This window comes from Echinops telfairi, unplaced genomic scaffold, assembly GCF_000313985.2.
Source record: "Echinops telfairi isolate 266 unplaced genomic scaffold, ASM31398v2 ScPeMD7_3533;HRSCAF=4204_0, whole genome shotgun sequence".
Lineage (NCBI taxonomy): Eukaryota > Metazoa > Chordata > Mammalia > Afrosoricida > Tenrecidae > Echinops > Echinops telfairi.
Genome location: NW_022107431.1, coordinates 7,004,415 through 7,019,915, shown reverse-complemented (window position 1 = coordinate 7,019,915; position 15,501 = coordinate 7,004,415). Strand labels below are relative to the sequence as shown.

The 15,501-nt window shown below is 46.0% G+C and overlaps 1 protein-coding gene across 4 annotated transcripts in view; it reads right to left on the bottom strand.

Annotated features, from left to right (window-relative positions):
- The window catches only part of PRKN (parkin RBR E3 ubiquitin protein ligase), a 1,413,568-nt gene that overhangs the window by 195,058 nt on the left and 1,203,009 nt on the right, over window positions 1-15,501 (bottom strand). For 3 of the 4 annotated variants that reach the window (XM_045294462.1, XM_045294465.1, XM_045294463.1), the window contains exon 9: window positions 10,833-10,982. The exons of the other annotated variant lie outside the window; for it this stretch is intronic. In XM_045294462.1, coding sequence (XP_045150397.1) covers window positions 10,833-10,982 — 150 coding nt within the window. The remainder of the gene's footprint in view (window positions 1-10,832; window positions 10,983-15,501) is intronic. 4 annotated transcript variants of the gene reach the window in all.

Here is a 15,501-nt window from a genome sequence, read left to right as displayed (position 1 = left end):
AACAAACCGACCCCACCGCTGTTAAGCCCAACGTTAACCCACATAGACAAGTATCTATATATGTAACACACACACACACACAACACATCCACATAACCACACACATATAGTAACACCATGGGGCAGAGTAGAACTGCTCACGAGGGTTTCTGAGACAGAGAACTTTCACAAAAGCGGACAGCTGCCACGGAGTGGTGGCTGGTAGGCTGAGACCACCGGCCCTTCAGCTTGCATGGGAGTGCTCAGCCACTGCCCCACTGAGGCTGTGACAGCCCTCGACAGAGCCACATGAGGGAGATTTGCTCTATTCACAGAGGATGCACAGGGGTGGGCTGTCGTAGCTTTCTGCATTCCCCGGTTACTGAGTATAAGGCATCCATAATTCGTGGCTGATTTCACTATTAAACATGTCAACATTGTACGGCAGAGTTGTAAAAGTTAGCGAGAGAGTTCTGACGAAAAAGCAATCAGCACCAAGGAAGAAGAATGAATTCCTCGGGAAATCAGTTAGAATTTTTATGAGCAGTAGGGAAAATATGAAAAAGGGTTAGCTGAGAGTGAGGTCCGATGATTGGGGACCGGAATATATTATTCTCCACAGAGTTCTGTCTATCAGTGTAAAATTATTCTATGTGGTGTCAAAACTGAACCTCGGTGTCCCCAAGAATGAGACACGGCACATGTCAGAATGGCCAGCACTCTGTGTCTGTGTGGCTTCTGGCTGGACTAAATGCACTGTCAATGAGTCAATTCCAACCCATAGCCACCCTTCAGAGGATAGGTCTTCAAACTTACTTGGCTGTCCACCCCTCTTCAGAAGCAAACGAACAAGACTCAGAGCTCCCCTGGCAATTAAAAATGTGTGAACTGTAGCCCATAATCTAGGTCCAAGTGCAGGTATCTGCTTTTACAGCCCCTCTGGATCATGTTGGTGCCCCTCAGGCGGTGCTGCCGTCCACTTTGGGAAACACTGCTTTTGGGTTTTGGAAGCTGTAAATCTTTATGGGAGGAGATAGCCTCTTTTTCTCCCTTTGGAGTGACTGGTAGGTGTGAACTGCTGTTGGTTGGCCTTCCAACACTCACGCAACAGCATCCTCAGAGTTCCCAATAGGAAAAACAAATGGTGTAACTTCTGGGGTATTTTGATCATGGTCTTCTAACCACAAACTCAGCAGTTCAAAACCACCAGCCTCTACTTCAGGAGAAAGAAAAGGCTTTCTACTGTTGTTAAGAGTTACAGTCTTAGAAATTCATGGGAGCAGTCCTCCCTTGCCTACATGGACGCTGTGCATTGGAATTGACTTGCTGGCAGTGCATTTTGGCTTGAATGGAGTAGTGTGGATTTCTGTAAAGAGTGGGTATCGGTACTGTGAGTGAGGCACTATGTTACACAGACTTGTCAAACACCATGCACAGTGCTATTGAAACACTGCCTATTGTTTGAGGGCATAAACCCAAACCACACTCAACCTGGGGCTGTCCGGTTGATTCCGACTCAGGGCGACCCCAGGAGTGTCCACATGGCATGAGCACTACAGGCTTCCGTGGCTGGACTTGAACTTCTTGCTTATCAGCCAAGTATGAGAGTGCTAACTGTCCACCTGGGGACTTTGTATAACTCTAAATGCACTGCCATTGAGTCAGTGCAGGCACATAGCAACCTGAGTCTTTCGCCACCGCAGAGCTGATGGTGGTTTCGAACTGCTGACCATGCAGAAACCCCAAATCAAGCCCACTCCTATAGAGTTGATTCCAACTCCTATCGCCCCATAGTACAGAACAGAGTTGCTTTCTAATGTTTCCAAGGTGGTGCACCTTTAAGGAGTAGACAATCTCATTTTCTCCCAAAAAGGAGCTGGTGGGTTTCAACCATTGACCTGCGGTTAGCAGCCCAACACCTGACCCACCTCTCCACCAGGGCACTGGGATAAGCATAGAGAGGGGGACAAATATCTTTTTGTTAAATTGAGATTACTTTAATCAATTTCCCATTTATTTATTTTTAAATCATTTTATTGAGGGCTCATACAACTCATCACAATCCATACATACATCCATTGTGTCAAGCACATTTGTATATTTATTGCCCTCATCATTCTCAGAACATTTGCTTTCTACTTGAGCACTTGGTATCAGCTCATTTTCCCCTCCCTCCCCACCATCCCTCCTTCATGAACCCTTGATAATTTAGAAATCATTATTATTTTGTCATGTCTTACACTGTCTGATATTGCCCTTCATTCACTTTTCTGTTGTCTCTCCCCCAGGGAGAAGGTTATATGTAGATCCTTCTAATCGGATCCCCCTTTCTGCCCTACCCTCTCTCCACCATCCCGGTATCGCCACTCTCACCACTGGTCCTAAAGGGTTCATCTGTCTTGGGTTCCTTGTGTTTCCAGTTCCTATCTGTACCAGTGTACACCCTCTGGTCCAGCCAGGTTTGTAAGGTAGAATTGGGATCATGATATTGGGGGACGGGGAGTAGGAAGTATTAAAGAACTAGAGGAAAGTTGTATTGCTTCACTGCACCCTGACTGGCTTGTCTCCTCCCCATGACGCTTCCATAAGGGGATGTCCAATCCCAAATACATGGACAGCTGCCCCTCCCCACAGAAGAATTTATTTCAGAGAACAGCACTGAAGCTACAGCTCTGGGAGAGGGACATGTCTGATCAGAGCACATGGGAGCAAATGAAGGGGGAGGAAGAGAGAGTGGAGCACATCCAGGCCCAGCAAGCCTTGAGGATGATATCCCTGCTCAGAGCAGCCAATACACAGAGAGGACCATATGGCCAGCCCCACTATGAGACATGACATCCCTCACTGACTCATAGCACTACAGGGGACAACACTGGAGACACAGTGTGGGAATTGCACCCAATCTGACCCCACAACACAGAGGCAAAACACTAAGGGCATGCGACAGAACAGCAAGGAGAACAGAACAATGAAGTTCCATCCCCAGGGAGTACTAAAAATAGACTTTGGGGCCAGGGTGTGGCACCCCATCAGACTCCACCTGAAAATACTACCAAAGGTCAACAAATAGACCTTGAACTATTTGCAGGCTTTTCTTTTTTCTCTGTCCTTGGTTTTTGTTGTTGGTGTTGTTGCTTTGTTTTATTTTGTTGCTTTGTTTTGCTCTGTCTTGTTTTTGTGCATAGTATTATCTATGTAGGTCTATCTAGATAAGATAGGCGGGATAAAAACTCTGGAGGGGGGAAAATGGGACCAATGGTTCTGAGGGGATATGGGAGAGGGGGAGGTGTGTGTGTGTGTGGGGGGGGGGAAGTGGTGTTAAAAAATCCAGGGACAAGGGAACAACAAGTGACCCAAAATCAGTGGCGAGGAGGGTGGAGGAGGCCTGGTAGGGCTTGATCAAGGGCAGTGTAACTGAGAGAAATTACTGAAACCCAAATGAAGGCTGAGCATGATAGTGGGACAAGAGGAAAGTAAAATGAAATAGAGGAAAGAATGAGGAGGCAAAGGGCATTAATAGAGGTCTACATACAGGCATGTATATATGTAAATATGTTTATATATGATGATGGGGAAATAGGTCTACATGCATATATTTATAGGTTTAGTATTAAGGTAGCAGATGGACATTGGGCCTCTACTCAAGTATTCCTTTAATGCAAGAATACTTTGTTCTATTAAACTGGCTTTCCACGATGCTCACCTTCCCGACACAATCGCTAAAGACAAATGTGTGCATAAGCAAATGTGGCGAACAAAGCTGACGGTGCCCGGCTATCAAAAGATATAGCATCAGGGGTCTTAAAGGCTTGAAGGTAAACAAGTGACCATCTAGCACCAGAAGCAACGAAGCCCACATGGAAGAAACACACCAACCTGTGTGATCACGAGGTGTCGAAGGGATCAGGTATCAGGCATCAAAGATCAAAAAATCATATCATTGTGAATGAGGGGGAGTGCAGAGTGAGAACCCAAAGTGCAGAGTGAGAACCCAAAATGAGTCATTTCCCACCCATAGTCACCCTTCAGAGCACAGGTCTTCTGCAGGCAGCTGGACAAATATCTTTCAAAGAGATTTTTAAAGCAATATTGGGGCAAGTAATGATTGATATCTGGAAATAAATGTGATAGTTACTCACGTTACTTCTACACAGTTAACAACCATCCATTCATTCCATCTACCCACATGTCCAGTGAATGCTGAACCCCAAATCCACGCACTTACTGACTCGCAGAACGGGAACACAAAGACATCAAATGTGAGACCATGGGTCGCAGCATCACAGAGCTCTATGAGGCCTCTCCTAGCTGAGTTTCAGTTTTCATATAAATGGAAATCCTTGTCCGTGGTGAACAGGTAAGACCAGATACAGCAGAGCAAAGTGTCAGGCATTCTGATTTCCTGGGCAAGAGAATCCTAGACCTGTTTGAAAGAAGCCCATTTCAATTAAGACACATCCCCCTGTTTCCTCAGATGGAAACCACTGACACCAACACACGTGGGCCTACAGCTGCCATTCTGTAGGCAAAAGGGGGTTCCATGACTGGAAGATGAGAACAGTCTCAAAACCAGGTTCACCACACCCCCTGTCCCCTCTGACGGTGTGTGGCTTGGGGGAAGATCAGAATGGATTTCTCTGTTTTAATTTTTTCATGCTGAGGATGTGAGAAGAGCCCTGGTGGTAATGCCTGCACGCTGGGCTGCTAACTGCAAGGTCAGCAGCTTGAAACCACCAGCCGTTCTGTGGGAGAAAGACGGGGCTTTCTACTCCCATAAAGAGCTCAGCCTCGGAAACCGACAGGGTCAGCTCCACACTGCCTGGCATTAACTTGGTGGCAGTGAGTTTGTGAGTGAGAGACTATTGGGGAACTTGTTCCTTGGCCTTTTAATGCACAGATCCTCTTATTATCACATCAAACAGTGCTTGGACATTCACATAAGAGTGGTACTTTTAAAAAGGAAATAGAGGAAATAACTAGGAGGCAAATGACATTTATAGAGGAATAAATATAAGCATGAATATATAGAAAGATATTAACATATAATGATAGGGATATAGATCTATGTACACATATTTGTATGTTAAGTATCAAGGTAGCAGACAGACATTGGGCCTCTTTCAAGTCCTCCCTCAATGCAAGAACACTTTGTTCTAATAACCCAGCATTATGTGATGCTTACTTTCCCTACATGATCGCCAAAGTCAAAACGGGTGCATAAGCAAATGTGGTGAAGAAAGCTGATGGTGCCTGGCTATCAAAAGATGTAGCGCCTGGGGTCCTAAAGACTTGACATTAAACAAGTGGCCATCTAGCACGGAAGCAATAAAGCCCACATGGAAGAAGCACACCAGCCTGATCAAGAGGTGTCAATGGGAACAGGTGTCAGGCAACAGAAGACCCAAACAAACAATCATATTGATGTGAACAAGGAAGGTTGAAGTTTAGACCCAAAGCCCATCTGTGGACAATTGGACATCTCCTCACAGAAGGGTTACAAGGAAGGGACGAGACAGCAAAGGTGCACTATAGCCCCAATGAAACACACAGCATTCCTCTAGTTTTTTAGTGCTTCCTCCCCACCCCTATCCCCCATCATGACTCCTGTTCTACCTTGCAAATCTTGCTAGACTGGAGTGTGTATACTGGTACAGATCAGAGCCCTTGACAGACGGAATCTGGGACAGATAAACCCCTCAGGAACAGTAATGGGAGAGTGGTACCATGAGGATAGGGGAAAGGTGGAGGGAGAAAGGGGAGAAAGGGGGAATCACCCACAATGATCAACAGGAGGGCAAACAACAGAAACATGGGTGAAGGGAGGCAGTGGAGAGTATTTTTATAATAATCTATAATGTATCAAAGCAGCACAAGGGTGGGAGGGGGTAGAAAAAAGAGGAGCTGATATTAAGGGCTCAAGTAGAAAGAAAATGTTTTGAAAATGATGATAGCAACATATGTATAAATGTGCTTGATACAATTGATGTATGGATTGTTATAAGAGATCAAAGAGCCCCCAATAAAATTATTTATTAAAAAAAGAGTGGTACTTAAATTAAAATGTTGACAGCAACACACACACACACACACACACACACACACACACACACACCAAACCCAAACCCAAACTCCCTGCCGTCGAGTTGATGCTGACTCACAGTGATCTCAAAGGACAGGGTAGAACTGCCTCGTGCATTTCCAAGACTAACTCTTTACGAGAGTAGAAAGCTCCGTCTTTCTCCCATGGAGTGGCTGGTGGTTTTCAACTTTGCAGTTAGCAACATAACCACTCCGCTACCAGGGCCCTTCCCAGGTGGCCTCACAGGTGTCCCTGCACAAAGCAGCCTGAGACAGAACTAATGCCTTGACTTGCTTGCACAGGTGGATGCTTTGACTCAGTTGTGGTTTTGCCCCAATGGCTTCTCCTAGTGGACACCCACTGCTCCCAGAGATGGCCCCTGCTGCTGGCGGGTGGCTGTGGTGGCAGAGCAAGTATGGACAGAGAGTCTCCTTCTTCTCATTTTCACTTGGGCCACGTCCCACGACCCAACCAACCATGGTTTCTTTCATACGACGGGTCCCTATTGCCATCTTCACATCCAGATTATATGAGGACGCACCAGCCGCAGTCAAACAGCAAACATGATAGCAAGAGAATAGAAGGAAAGTGGAGAATCCAGAAAATGAGCCTCAAAATCCACTCTACTCGCCATCTGTCAGTGTCACTGTGAAGTGTCATGAAGTCCATCCAGACTCATGGTGACACGGGTACAACGGACGGAAACACTGACCAGCCCCGCTCCGTCTTCACAGTCATTGTCATGCTGGATCCACTGTGGCAGCCAACTCGTCTACATCCCGTCCAGGGTCTCCCTATTTTTCAAAGACTCTCTATTTTGCTAAGCATGATGCCCCTCTCCAGGGACTGCTGAGTCCTGACAACATGTCCAAAGTATGTGAGATAGAGTCTTGTCATCCTTGCTTCTAAGGAGCATTCTGGTTATACTTCGTCCAGGGCAGTTTTGTTTGTTCTTCCGGCAACCCACGGTACTTTCAATATTCTTCACCATGCACTGCTTCTGTTTTGGTCTTCCTTGTTCTATGTTAGTGTTTTGGGAAGCACCATCCCCTGGAGGACATTGGTACATCCAGGAGGCCTGAACAAGCATATTACTACCCTTTACCCTGGATTATGGGATCCAAACATTTTTTAATTGTCAGGAGGATGGTGAGCCATTTATTTATTTTTTCCTGAAGAGGGGGAGGCAGACCAAAGAAGTTTGGGAACCTTTGGTCTATATGCTGTAGGTCGCTCACAAGTGTGGGTCCAGGTTTTCTAGCAGCCATCTTGCAGAATGAAACCTCTTTAGTCACACAATTACTAAGACCCTCCAGGATAACTTTCTTCAGGACGATCATTCATAGCCCTGTTACTCAGATCGGGCAGGGGAAGCCCAAGGTTCTTCTGAGCCATGTCCACTGTGATGTCCTGACCACATGACAGACATTTTCCAGTATGGTGATGCTGACTTAACAAAACACATCATACTAAAATATTACTTGGAAAAGGATGTTCTTTGAAGAGCTGAGAGAGCGAGGAGTATAATGCTGACTGGGTTTCTTCCAGCGACCTGTTCTTGGATACATGGGTGACTGGATCAAATGCATGCCTCATAGGTAATTGTCCTTGACTATGGGGCTTTCTGATGAGTTTCTGATAAGCATTAATAAAGCTTTTGATTAAATATTACATAAATATGGACTTAGCTTATAGCATGTAAGTCAGGCACTGTTCTCAGCAGTTTTATGTATATTATCACATTACTTTTATAAAGTGCTACTATTATCAACCCCATTTTAGAGATGAGGAAACTGAGGCAAAGAAAGGTGAAGACTGTTAGCAATTGGTGGAATCACGATTTGAACTTAATGCCTCCAATATAACCTCCTTCTTCTTAACCACTATGGAATTCTAAAAGGGATTTAAGTTGGGCTAACTTCATTTTGTGGACATTGAGGATTTGAGGAAAGGGGAGGGGGCTGATGTCATGATAAGATGAACCTATTTCTGATAAAAAACAAGTGAAAGCACAGGGAATTGACAGGGGCTTACACAAAGTGAGGAGTTCAAGGGCTAACGGACAGGGGTGGAAAGAGCATCAAGTACTTCCACTCTGCACTGAGAAGATGATTTCTCTGTGTTCTCCTTTCCAACCTAGTCTAGCCACAAACTGGTATAGAATATGCCCCAAACTCTTTAATGATCTTTCCTCCAAGTGAAGCCCGACTCCCTTCTGGGCACAGAATGAAGCCCGGCTGAAGGTGTGTACTCTAGGGGGTTAGGTTGAAGAAAGACTGTGGTTACCTGCTCCAGGGGAAGATGGTGAGAAGCTATGGCCTTCTGTCAGCAGTCAGTGAAGAACAGCGCTGCCCCCCCCCTCCCACTTTTGCCAACAGCCATTGTGTGCATCATCTTGGAATGGCCCAGAGACATCACATGACTGCAGCGCAGGCTGACAGCCTTACTTTGACCTCATGAGAGACTGTGATCTGACCACCCAGCTCAGCCACTTTGAAACCCCTCATCCTCACACGCTGCGCAGAGAATAAATGTTCATGACCTCATCAGGTCAAATTGGAGTTGTTACGCAGTAACAGATAAGTATATACAAGCAGCGGCCAGCCCTCCAAAGATTTCAAAACACAAACAAAAACCCAGAATAAATCAGAATAAAACAAAAGCCCACCATCTAGAATTTCCAAAGGATACCCAAAGAAGAATCCTGTTTATGGTTTTTTTTGTTGTTGTTCCTTTAGAAAAGACTTGCTATCAAGCTCCCTTAACCTGAAGATTTCCAACCCCTTCAGTTCATTTTTCAAGGCATTTTTCGCCGAGGTTGAGTTTACCTATGTATGTTACTTGCCTACAAGGTCGCCCTGTGTGTAAAAGGAAGCAGACGGTGCTCAAAACTTAGAATTACATAAAGCCTTCTAAGTTCTCACAGCAAAGGAACGTTAAAATCTTAGGGTCTGGTGTTGGAGAACGAAACAAAAGGAGGCAATTAGCAGGCTGATATACACAACTCAGCTATTCATGAACGGTGACTGCAACTCGCTTTCAGGAGAACATCCGCTGGCGTGCAGAAGCCGGCATTTGGAAGGCTGCTGACACCAAGCACAATCAGCTCAGATTAGAGAGTAAATGGTGCTGATGAGTGCGTGGGGGTGGGGGGAGGCAGTTTGATTTCCATAATTTCTAAGGATGGCACCAATTGCTGGGGTTTCATTCTAATGCAATCACAATGATTAATCCAAGGCATTTCCTTCCAATGGGAAGGGAACAGTGTGGGCCCTTGCTGGTTTCTGACTTCCGCTTCCTGCCCTCCGTTGCTCAGGCAGGGATCTGCGGCCCCGCTGCCTGTAAGCGCAGACAGGAAGCCTGAGGAAAGGCGCCAGTTGCCAGGGGAAGCACAGGTGATTCACAGCCCTCAGCAGAAACGCAGACCCAGGTAATCCCTGGCCTTGATGAATGCCCTTTCCCACCAAGCTCCTCCTGACGTTTCAATTTTCAAAGAAATGTTTTCCCGTCAAAATTCAATTGCATTCTCCCAGCCCTTATGCTTTGCCCCCCTTTACCTGCTTGCACTAAATTTAATATCGGGATTATTATCCATTTCTCATTCCAACCTGAAATGTAGTCAGCCTCTTTTGTGTTTGAGCTATGCCTCCCTCAGCCCTCGGCACGGGCTTTGAGACATAGATTCTTTCAAGAAGCTGTCTGGATCATAGGATTTGACCCCGCGGTGCTGACGGGCTCCCCGTTGGTTGGTTGCTTATTCAGAGGCCCGGAGAAGCGCCCCGACAATGGCTCATCTCTATTGAAGATGACTTCTCTGCCACAGTGAAATGGCAAGGTGTCTGTATTCATCTTCATTTTACATCTTGAAATACTTAGGCTAAAAAAAAAGTCACAAAAACATTCACAGAAGAAGTGTTTCCTTTGTCCTCCACCCCAGTCTGCTTCCAGGCAAGCCTGGAGTCGCAGCACAGGGCGTGGAAGAACGCCAAAGCCCCGGTTGTGGTGACTTATGGTGTCTTACAGTACACACAGTCAGCTCCTGCCACCCAGGGCAGTCAGGGCTATGAAGTGGTCGCAGAACAAACAGTGCTCTGGAGAACCCTGGTGAAACACAGCCCTGGGTTCCTGGGAGCCTCTGGCCACAATGTTTCTGCGAGTGTGTGGATGTGTGCTTCTGTGAAAGGTGCCTTCTTGAATACACCACGTGGGTCCATGAACCGGAAGCTCCTGGCCAGCCACAGTGTGGACGCAGACCCGAATGAAACTCATCCGACACATGCGCTTTCTCCGTCAAGCCCACCACAGCTTGCTCAAAGTGAGTGGCCTGGGACTGCACTTTAGCACCCCACCTGGGGCCCATTTTACAGAACATCACCACCAAGGAGAAGCGCAACTCCCGAAGCAGCACACTCTAAACAGTGCGCACAGACAACCCTTGTGATACTGTTGTCACAGGCAACGTCCTGAATAACGGGGCCCACCAAGAGACCTCCATGGGGCAGCTTCAAGAAGTTCATGCAAGGCGGAATTACACGATAAGGGCATGGCCCCATGAGGGCTTCGATGCCCCCACCCCCATCCCCTAATTAATCGTACCCATTCCTCTTTCATGGCTGAAACTCAGAATTTCAAGATCGATTTTCCTACGTGTGAGTTCAAAGGTCCGAGTGCAAAAGGGAAGGTTCCAGATGAGGGCAATTTAGAGCGACGGCCCATTTGTACAACCAAACGCGAGACAGGCAGCAGGGCACCCGAGGGTGCAGTGAGGACTCACCCCGCAGCCCAGGTTGTTGCCTCCTTCACAGGTGACTTTCCTCACACCGGTCTCCGGCAGCAGGCCCGCCCCACAGCCAGGGCCGGGGCACAGCACACCGCCCAGCTGTAGGACACACTCTTCAGCCCCGTATTTCTGGTACCGGTTGTACTGTAAGACACAGAAGGGGTGTACACGTGACTGCCGGCACAGGCACACCATGGCGGTACTGCAGGCTGCGTTCCAGCCCGATGTAATACGGCGAATGCCATCATCCAGTTGAGCCACACACACATTCTGGTTTCCCAGTGCGTGCACATGTGACCTTGACACCAGACTCTAGCCGAGTCAGTGTGCCATCGCATGATGACAAAGCCGATGGCTTGCTCGGTTCGGGGTTGCCCCAAACCTTCTGTGTGTAAAAAACACAGCATCTGCGAAGAGCAATTCAGTAAACCGCACTAAAATGGGGGACCCCTGTACACTGAGCTGGGATAGTTCAGGCAAAGGGCTAACCATAGGTGGTGTATGGGATTTCTTTCTTATTAGGTTTCAGTTAAAAACGAGGGGGCGCTGGATAAGGTACCGTCTAATGTAGAGGCCCGGCCACCGCCACTGAGTTGCTTCTGACTCATATCAACCCCTCTGGACAGAGTGGAATTGTTCCCTATGGCGTCGGAAGCTTCAGAGCCTTTACGGGAGCAGGCAGACGACAGTACCTTTGTCCCATCGAGTGGCTGGTGTGGTCTAAGCACCGACTAATGGCTAGCCGCCCACACCACCTGGGCTTTTTCGTGTAAGGACATCCTTCCCAATTCAAAGAGGCAAAACAGAGACATGAACTGTTTACTCTGCATTTCTAGAAATCCGCCTGCAGAAAAACAGATTTCCCAAGTGCTGGGCTTTTGTTGTTGTTGCTGTTTTGATACTGCTTCTACGGGTTGCACTTAAGCAGTCTCATTTCATATAACCCAGCTGAATTTATGAAAGGGGCTCTGGTGGCGTAGTGGCTACATGTTCGGCTGCTGACTGCCAGGTCAGCAGTTTGAAATCGCAAGCCGCTTGGCAGGAGACAGATGGTGCTTTCGTTCGACTCCTTTTAAGAGTCATATTCTCAGAAACTCACGGGGCAGGCCTATCCTGTCCGATAGGGCCACTGTGAGTCAGCACACACCACTCAACGGAAGTGAGTCTTTGAGCTTGAGCTGAACTTATAATTCTATTATGATACTTAGGATCCATCATTATCGGACATATCAAATAATAGAGTTTCAAGAGTCCAGGGGGTTTTCGGAACATTTTGAAAATGTTGCTGCTGTCAGGTGCCGCCGCGTTGGTTTGGACTCACTGATGGAAAGAAACACCACCGGAGCCTGCCCCGTCCTCCCAGCTGCCACATTTTCTGTTCATCGTTGCAGCCCTGCGTCAATCCATCCTGTGGAGGGCCCGCCTCTTTTTCACGGCCCTTCTGCTTTACCCAGCGTGATGTCCTTCCCAGGGACTCGTCTCTGGCCAAAGGACACACGATGAAGTCTCGCCACACTCCCTCACTTCTAAGGAGAATTCTGGCTGTGCTTCATCCGTGACAGATTTGTCTGTCCTTTTGGCAGTCCGTGGTACTCTCAGCATCCCTTCCCAGCATCATAATTCAGAGCAGTGATTCTTTTTCAGTCTTCATTATTCAATGGCCAACTTCACACACACATGCACATTGTCTCCCACAGCGCTACGGGTCAATGACGGATGTCATGTCTCTTGGTGGGACCGGCCCTATAGTCCTCTCTCTGTGTTGGCTGCTCTGAGAAGGAATATCATCCTAGGGGCTTGATGGGCCACGTTGTGTTCCACTCTCTTCTTCCCCCTTCATTTACTCCTGTGTGCTCTGATCAGATGCGCCCCTCTCCCTGAGCTGTAGCTTCAGTCCTCTGAAGTGCATTCTTTGGGGGTGGGGCGGGGTGTCCATGTACTTGGGATTGGGCTGGCCCTGCAGACCTCTCTACTGGTTCACTTCCCTTCATTCTTCTTAAAGCATGATTTCTCTTGTCCCTGAGAACATTTCCTGGAGCCACCGCTACCACGGAAGGAGCTAAAGATAACAATTGTGAGGATGGCTCAGGGGTGTTGGGGTGGGGCCACTGTGAGTCAGAACAGTCTCTAGCTGCCCCTGCACTCTCTCTCTCCCCTTCTAGAGGAACTTGAGACTAGTTGACGAAATCAGCCTTGTGGACCGTGGCAGTCTCTTCAGTGGGGACTTGGCTGATGGCAGCAGCATGGTACTTATAGCACCCTTCAATTTTGGCCTGCTTTTTCTTAAAGGACAATTGATCAATGACTGATCGGATTATTTTTTCTTCTCTGTAACACTACTTCATCGATGGTGTTCTGTTCTATCAAGTGACTTCCAATATCTGTCCATCTCTCCTTTTGAAATAATTGAAATAATTTTTGAAACAATTGATGGTCAGGAAGTAGATGAATTCACTAGGGTTGAAAAGTCACGTTTCAATTCAGAACTTCTTTTATTAATGAGAATAATTCTATCACGTGTTCACTAGTGGTTTACATTAGATGGTAAAAAGGACAGGCATTTTTTTTCTTCTATTTAAAGAATAGTTAATGAGCCCCTGAGCTTAAACATATTAGGTAGTGCTGGTGCTATAATTCATTACACTTTTTATTTTCGTTCTTGAGACTGAAATTGTCCTATCATTTGTCAATGGGACTCCAAACAAGTTTACTTCTCCGCACATAACCACATGACCCTGCTCATGTTTTACAGCCGGTGTGACATGTTGCTATGAGTCAGAGTTGACCCGATGGCAGTGAGCTTGGGTTTTTGGATTTATTTGACATGTCAGGGAGCTCTGATGGTATGGTGATTATACATTAGAAAATGGTAAGATCAGCAGTTCAAAACCACCAGTTGCTCCTTGGGAGCAAGACAGGGCTTTTTACTCCCATGAAGAGTGACAGTCTCAGAAACTCACAGGGGCAGTGCCCCACTGTCCTGCAGGGTTGCTGTGAGTCAGCATGGACTCGATGGCAGGGCGTGAGTTGATCTGTCATGTGGAACTGAACCTGGCTCATTTGGGGCATGTCTCGTCTGAGCAGGAATTCCTAACTTCTTTATTAACAACTCTTTTTTAAATACTTCAGGACCACGGACTGAGTACTATGTATGTTCAATGCTAATGGGCTGGCCAGTATTTCTAAGTCTTTTCAGTTCTTATTTTAAGGATATTTCAGGACTATGAGATTTCTACTTAAAGAGTTTTCTATCTTATATCTGCATCTCCTTTTCCTACACTGGTTCTCAAGGACACAGTCAATGACAGAGGTAGACCTGCCTGTGTTTGCTCCCTTCTGCCATTTCTAATGATATGAAAACTATCACCACAGATATAATTACTGCAAATGTTAAAGGTATTACCACATGAACTACCTATTCTCCCAACAATTATTTTAATAATATTTACACTATGTGGGTTAGGTATTGGGCTGCTAATCGCAAGGTCAGCTGTTCAAACTCACATGCTGTCTGCTTCTGAAAAGAGCTTTCATTTCACAAACCCTGTGGAGGATTGCTGCGAGTTGGAATCAACTTGAGGGCAGTGGGCTACGGTTTTTGCTTTGCACACATTGTCGAAACCCATTTAACACCATACTCTCTTTTTCTTAAACCCCATGTTATCTTACTTTTATTCTCTCTCTCCGTCCACCACCAGACCATCTGTTGATACCTTTCTAGTACTTCGGGTTTCCTGAAGTTAATGCACTAGTAAACTCCTCCAGAAGAATTCATAAGACAGCATTCACTAAATTCCCACATGCTGGTGAAATAGGGTAGGTTTTAATCCTTAAAAATAAAAGCCTGAATTCACATGCTTTTGTTGTTCTTTGAATGTTGTAAATATCCTCTTCCATCTTCTTTTGTCAAAAATGTTATGAAAAATCCTAATAACAATTCCATTACAACAAACAGATCATTTTAACTCAGCTGCCCCTCTTTTCTGTCAAATCCAATATTCTATTTGAATATATCTTGGTGCCAGTCATTCTCGATCAGTTTCACAAAATGTTATCCTCATTTAGTGTGGCTTCAATTTTTTTTTTTTTTTTTGCTTGCAGGGAAAATGATCAAACTAAACTTGAGTGTTTGCTCTGTTCTATTGCTTTGGCGTTTCTTTCCTGTGATTTCTAGTAAACAGTTGTTGGATCTTCTTTATCCAGCTTTTCAATTTGTCATATACTCTTCCAAACTGCAACACCAAGCTTATTGCCATTGAATTGATTCTGACTCATAGCAACTGTATATTCTTAAATCCCTCTTATGGCCTATGATCTTCCTTTGCTCCCAGATGTTTCCTCCTTTATATAGTTGTATGTAGCTATAGCAGCCTCCAGTACTCTCCTCTAACCCCATGGCTTCTTTAGGGCTCATCTAAAACTTTGGAGTGGAGCCATTTACCTAAACTATTTGCCAAAAAGTTTTGACTGGAGGGAATGAAAGGTGCTTTATGAATATGAATTATATGCAGAAAGCAGAAACCCAGCCAAGAAGTTAAAATAAATGTTATTCGAAATTCCAAAGAGTTTTAATTTAACTTTGCAAAGGTTTAGAGAGTTTAAAGATCTTTTTTTAATCCAGATCCCAAAACCAAGATGGCTATTAAAGATCATCGGGGCGGGG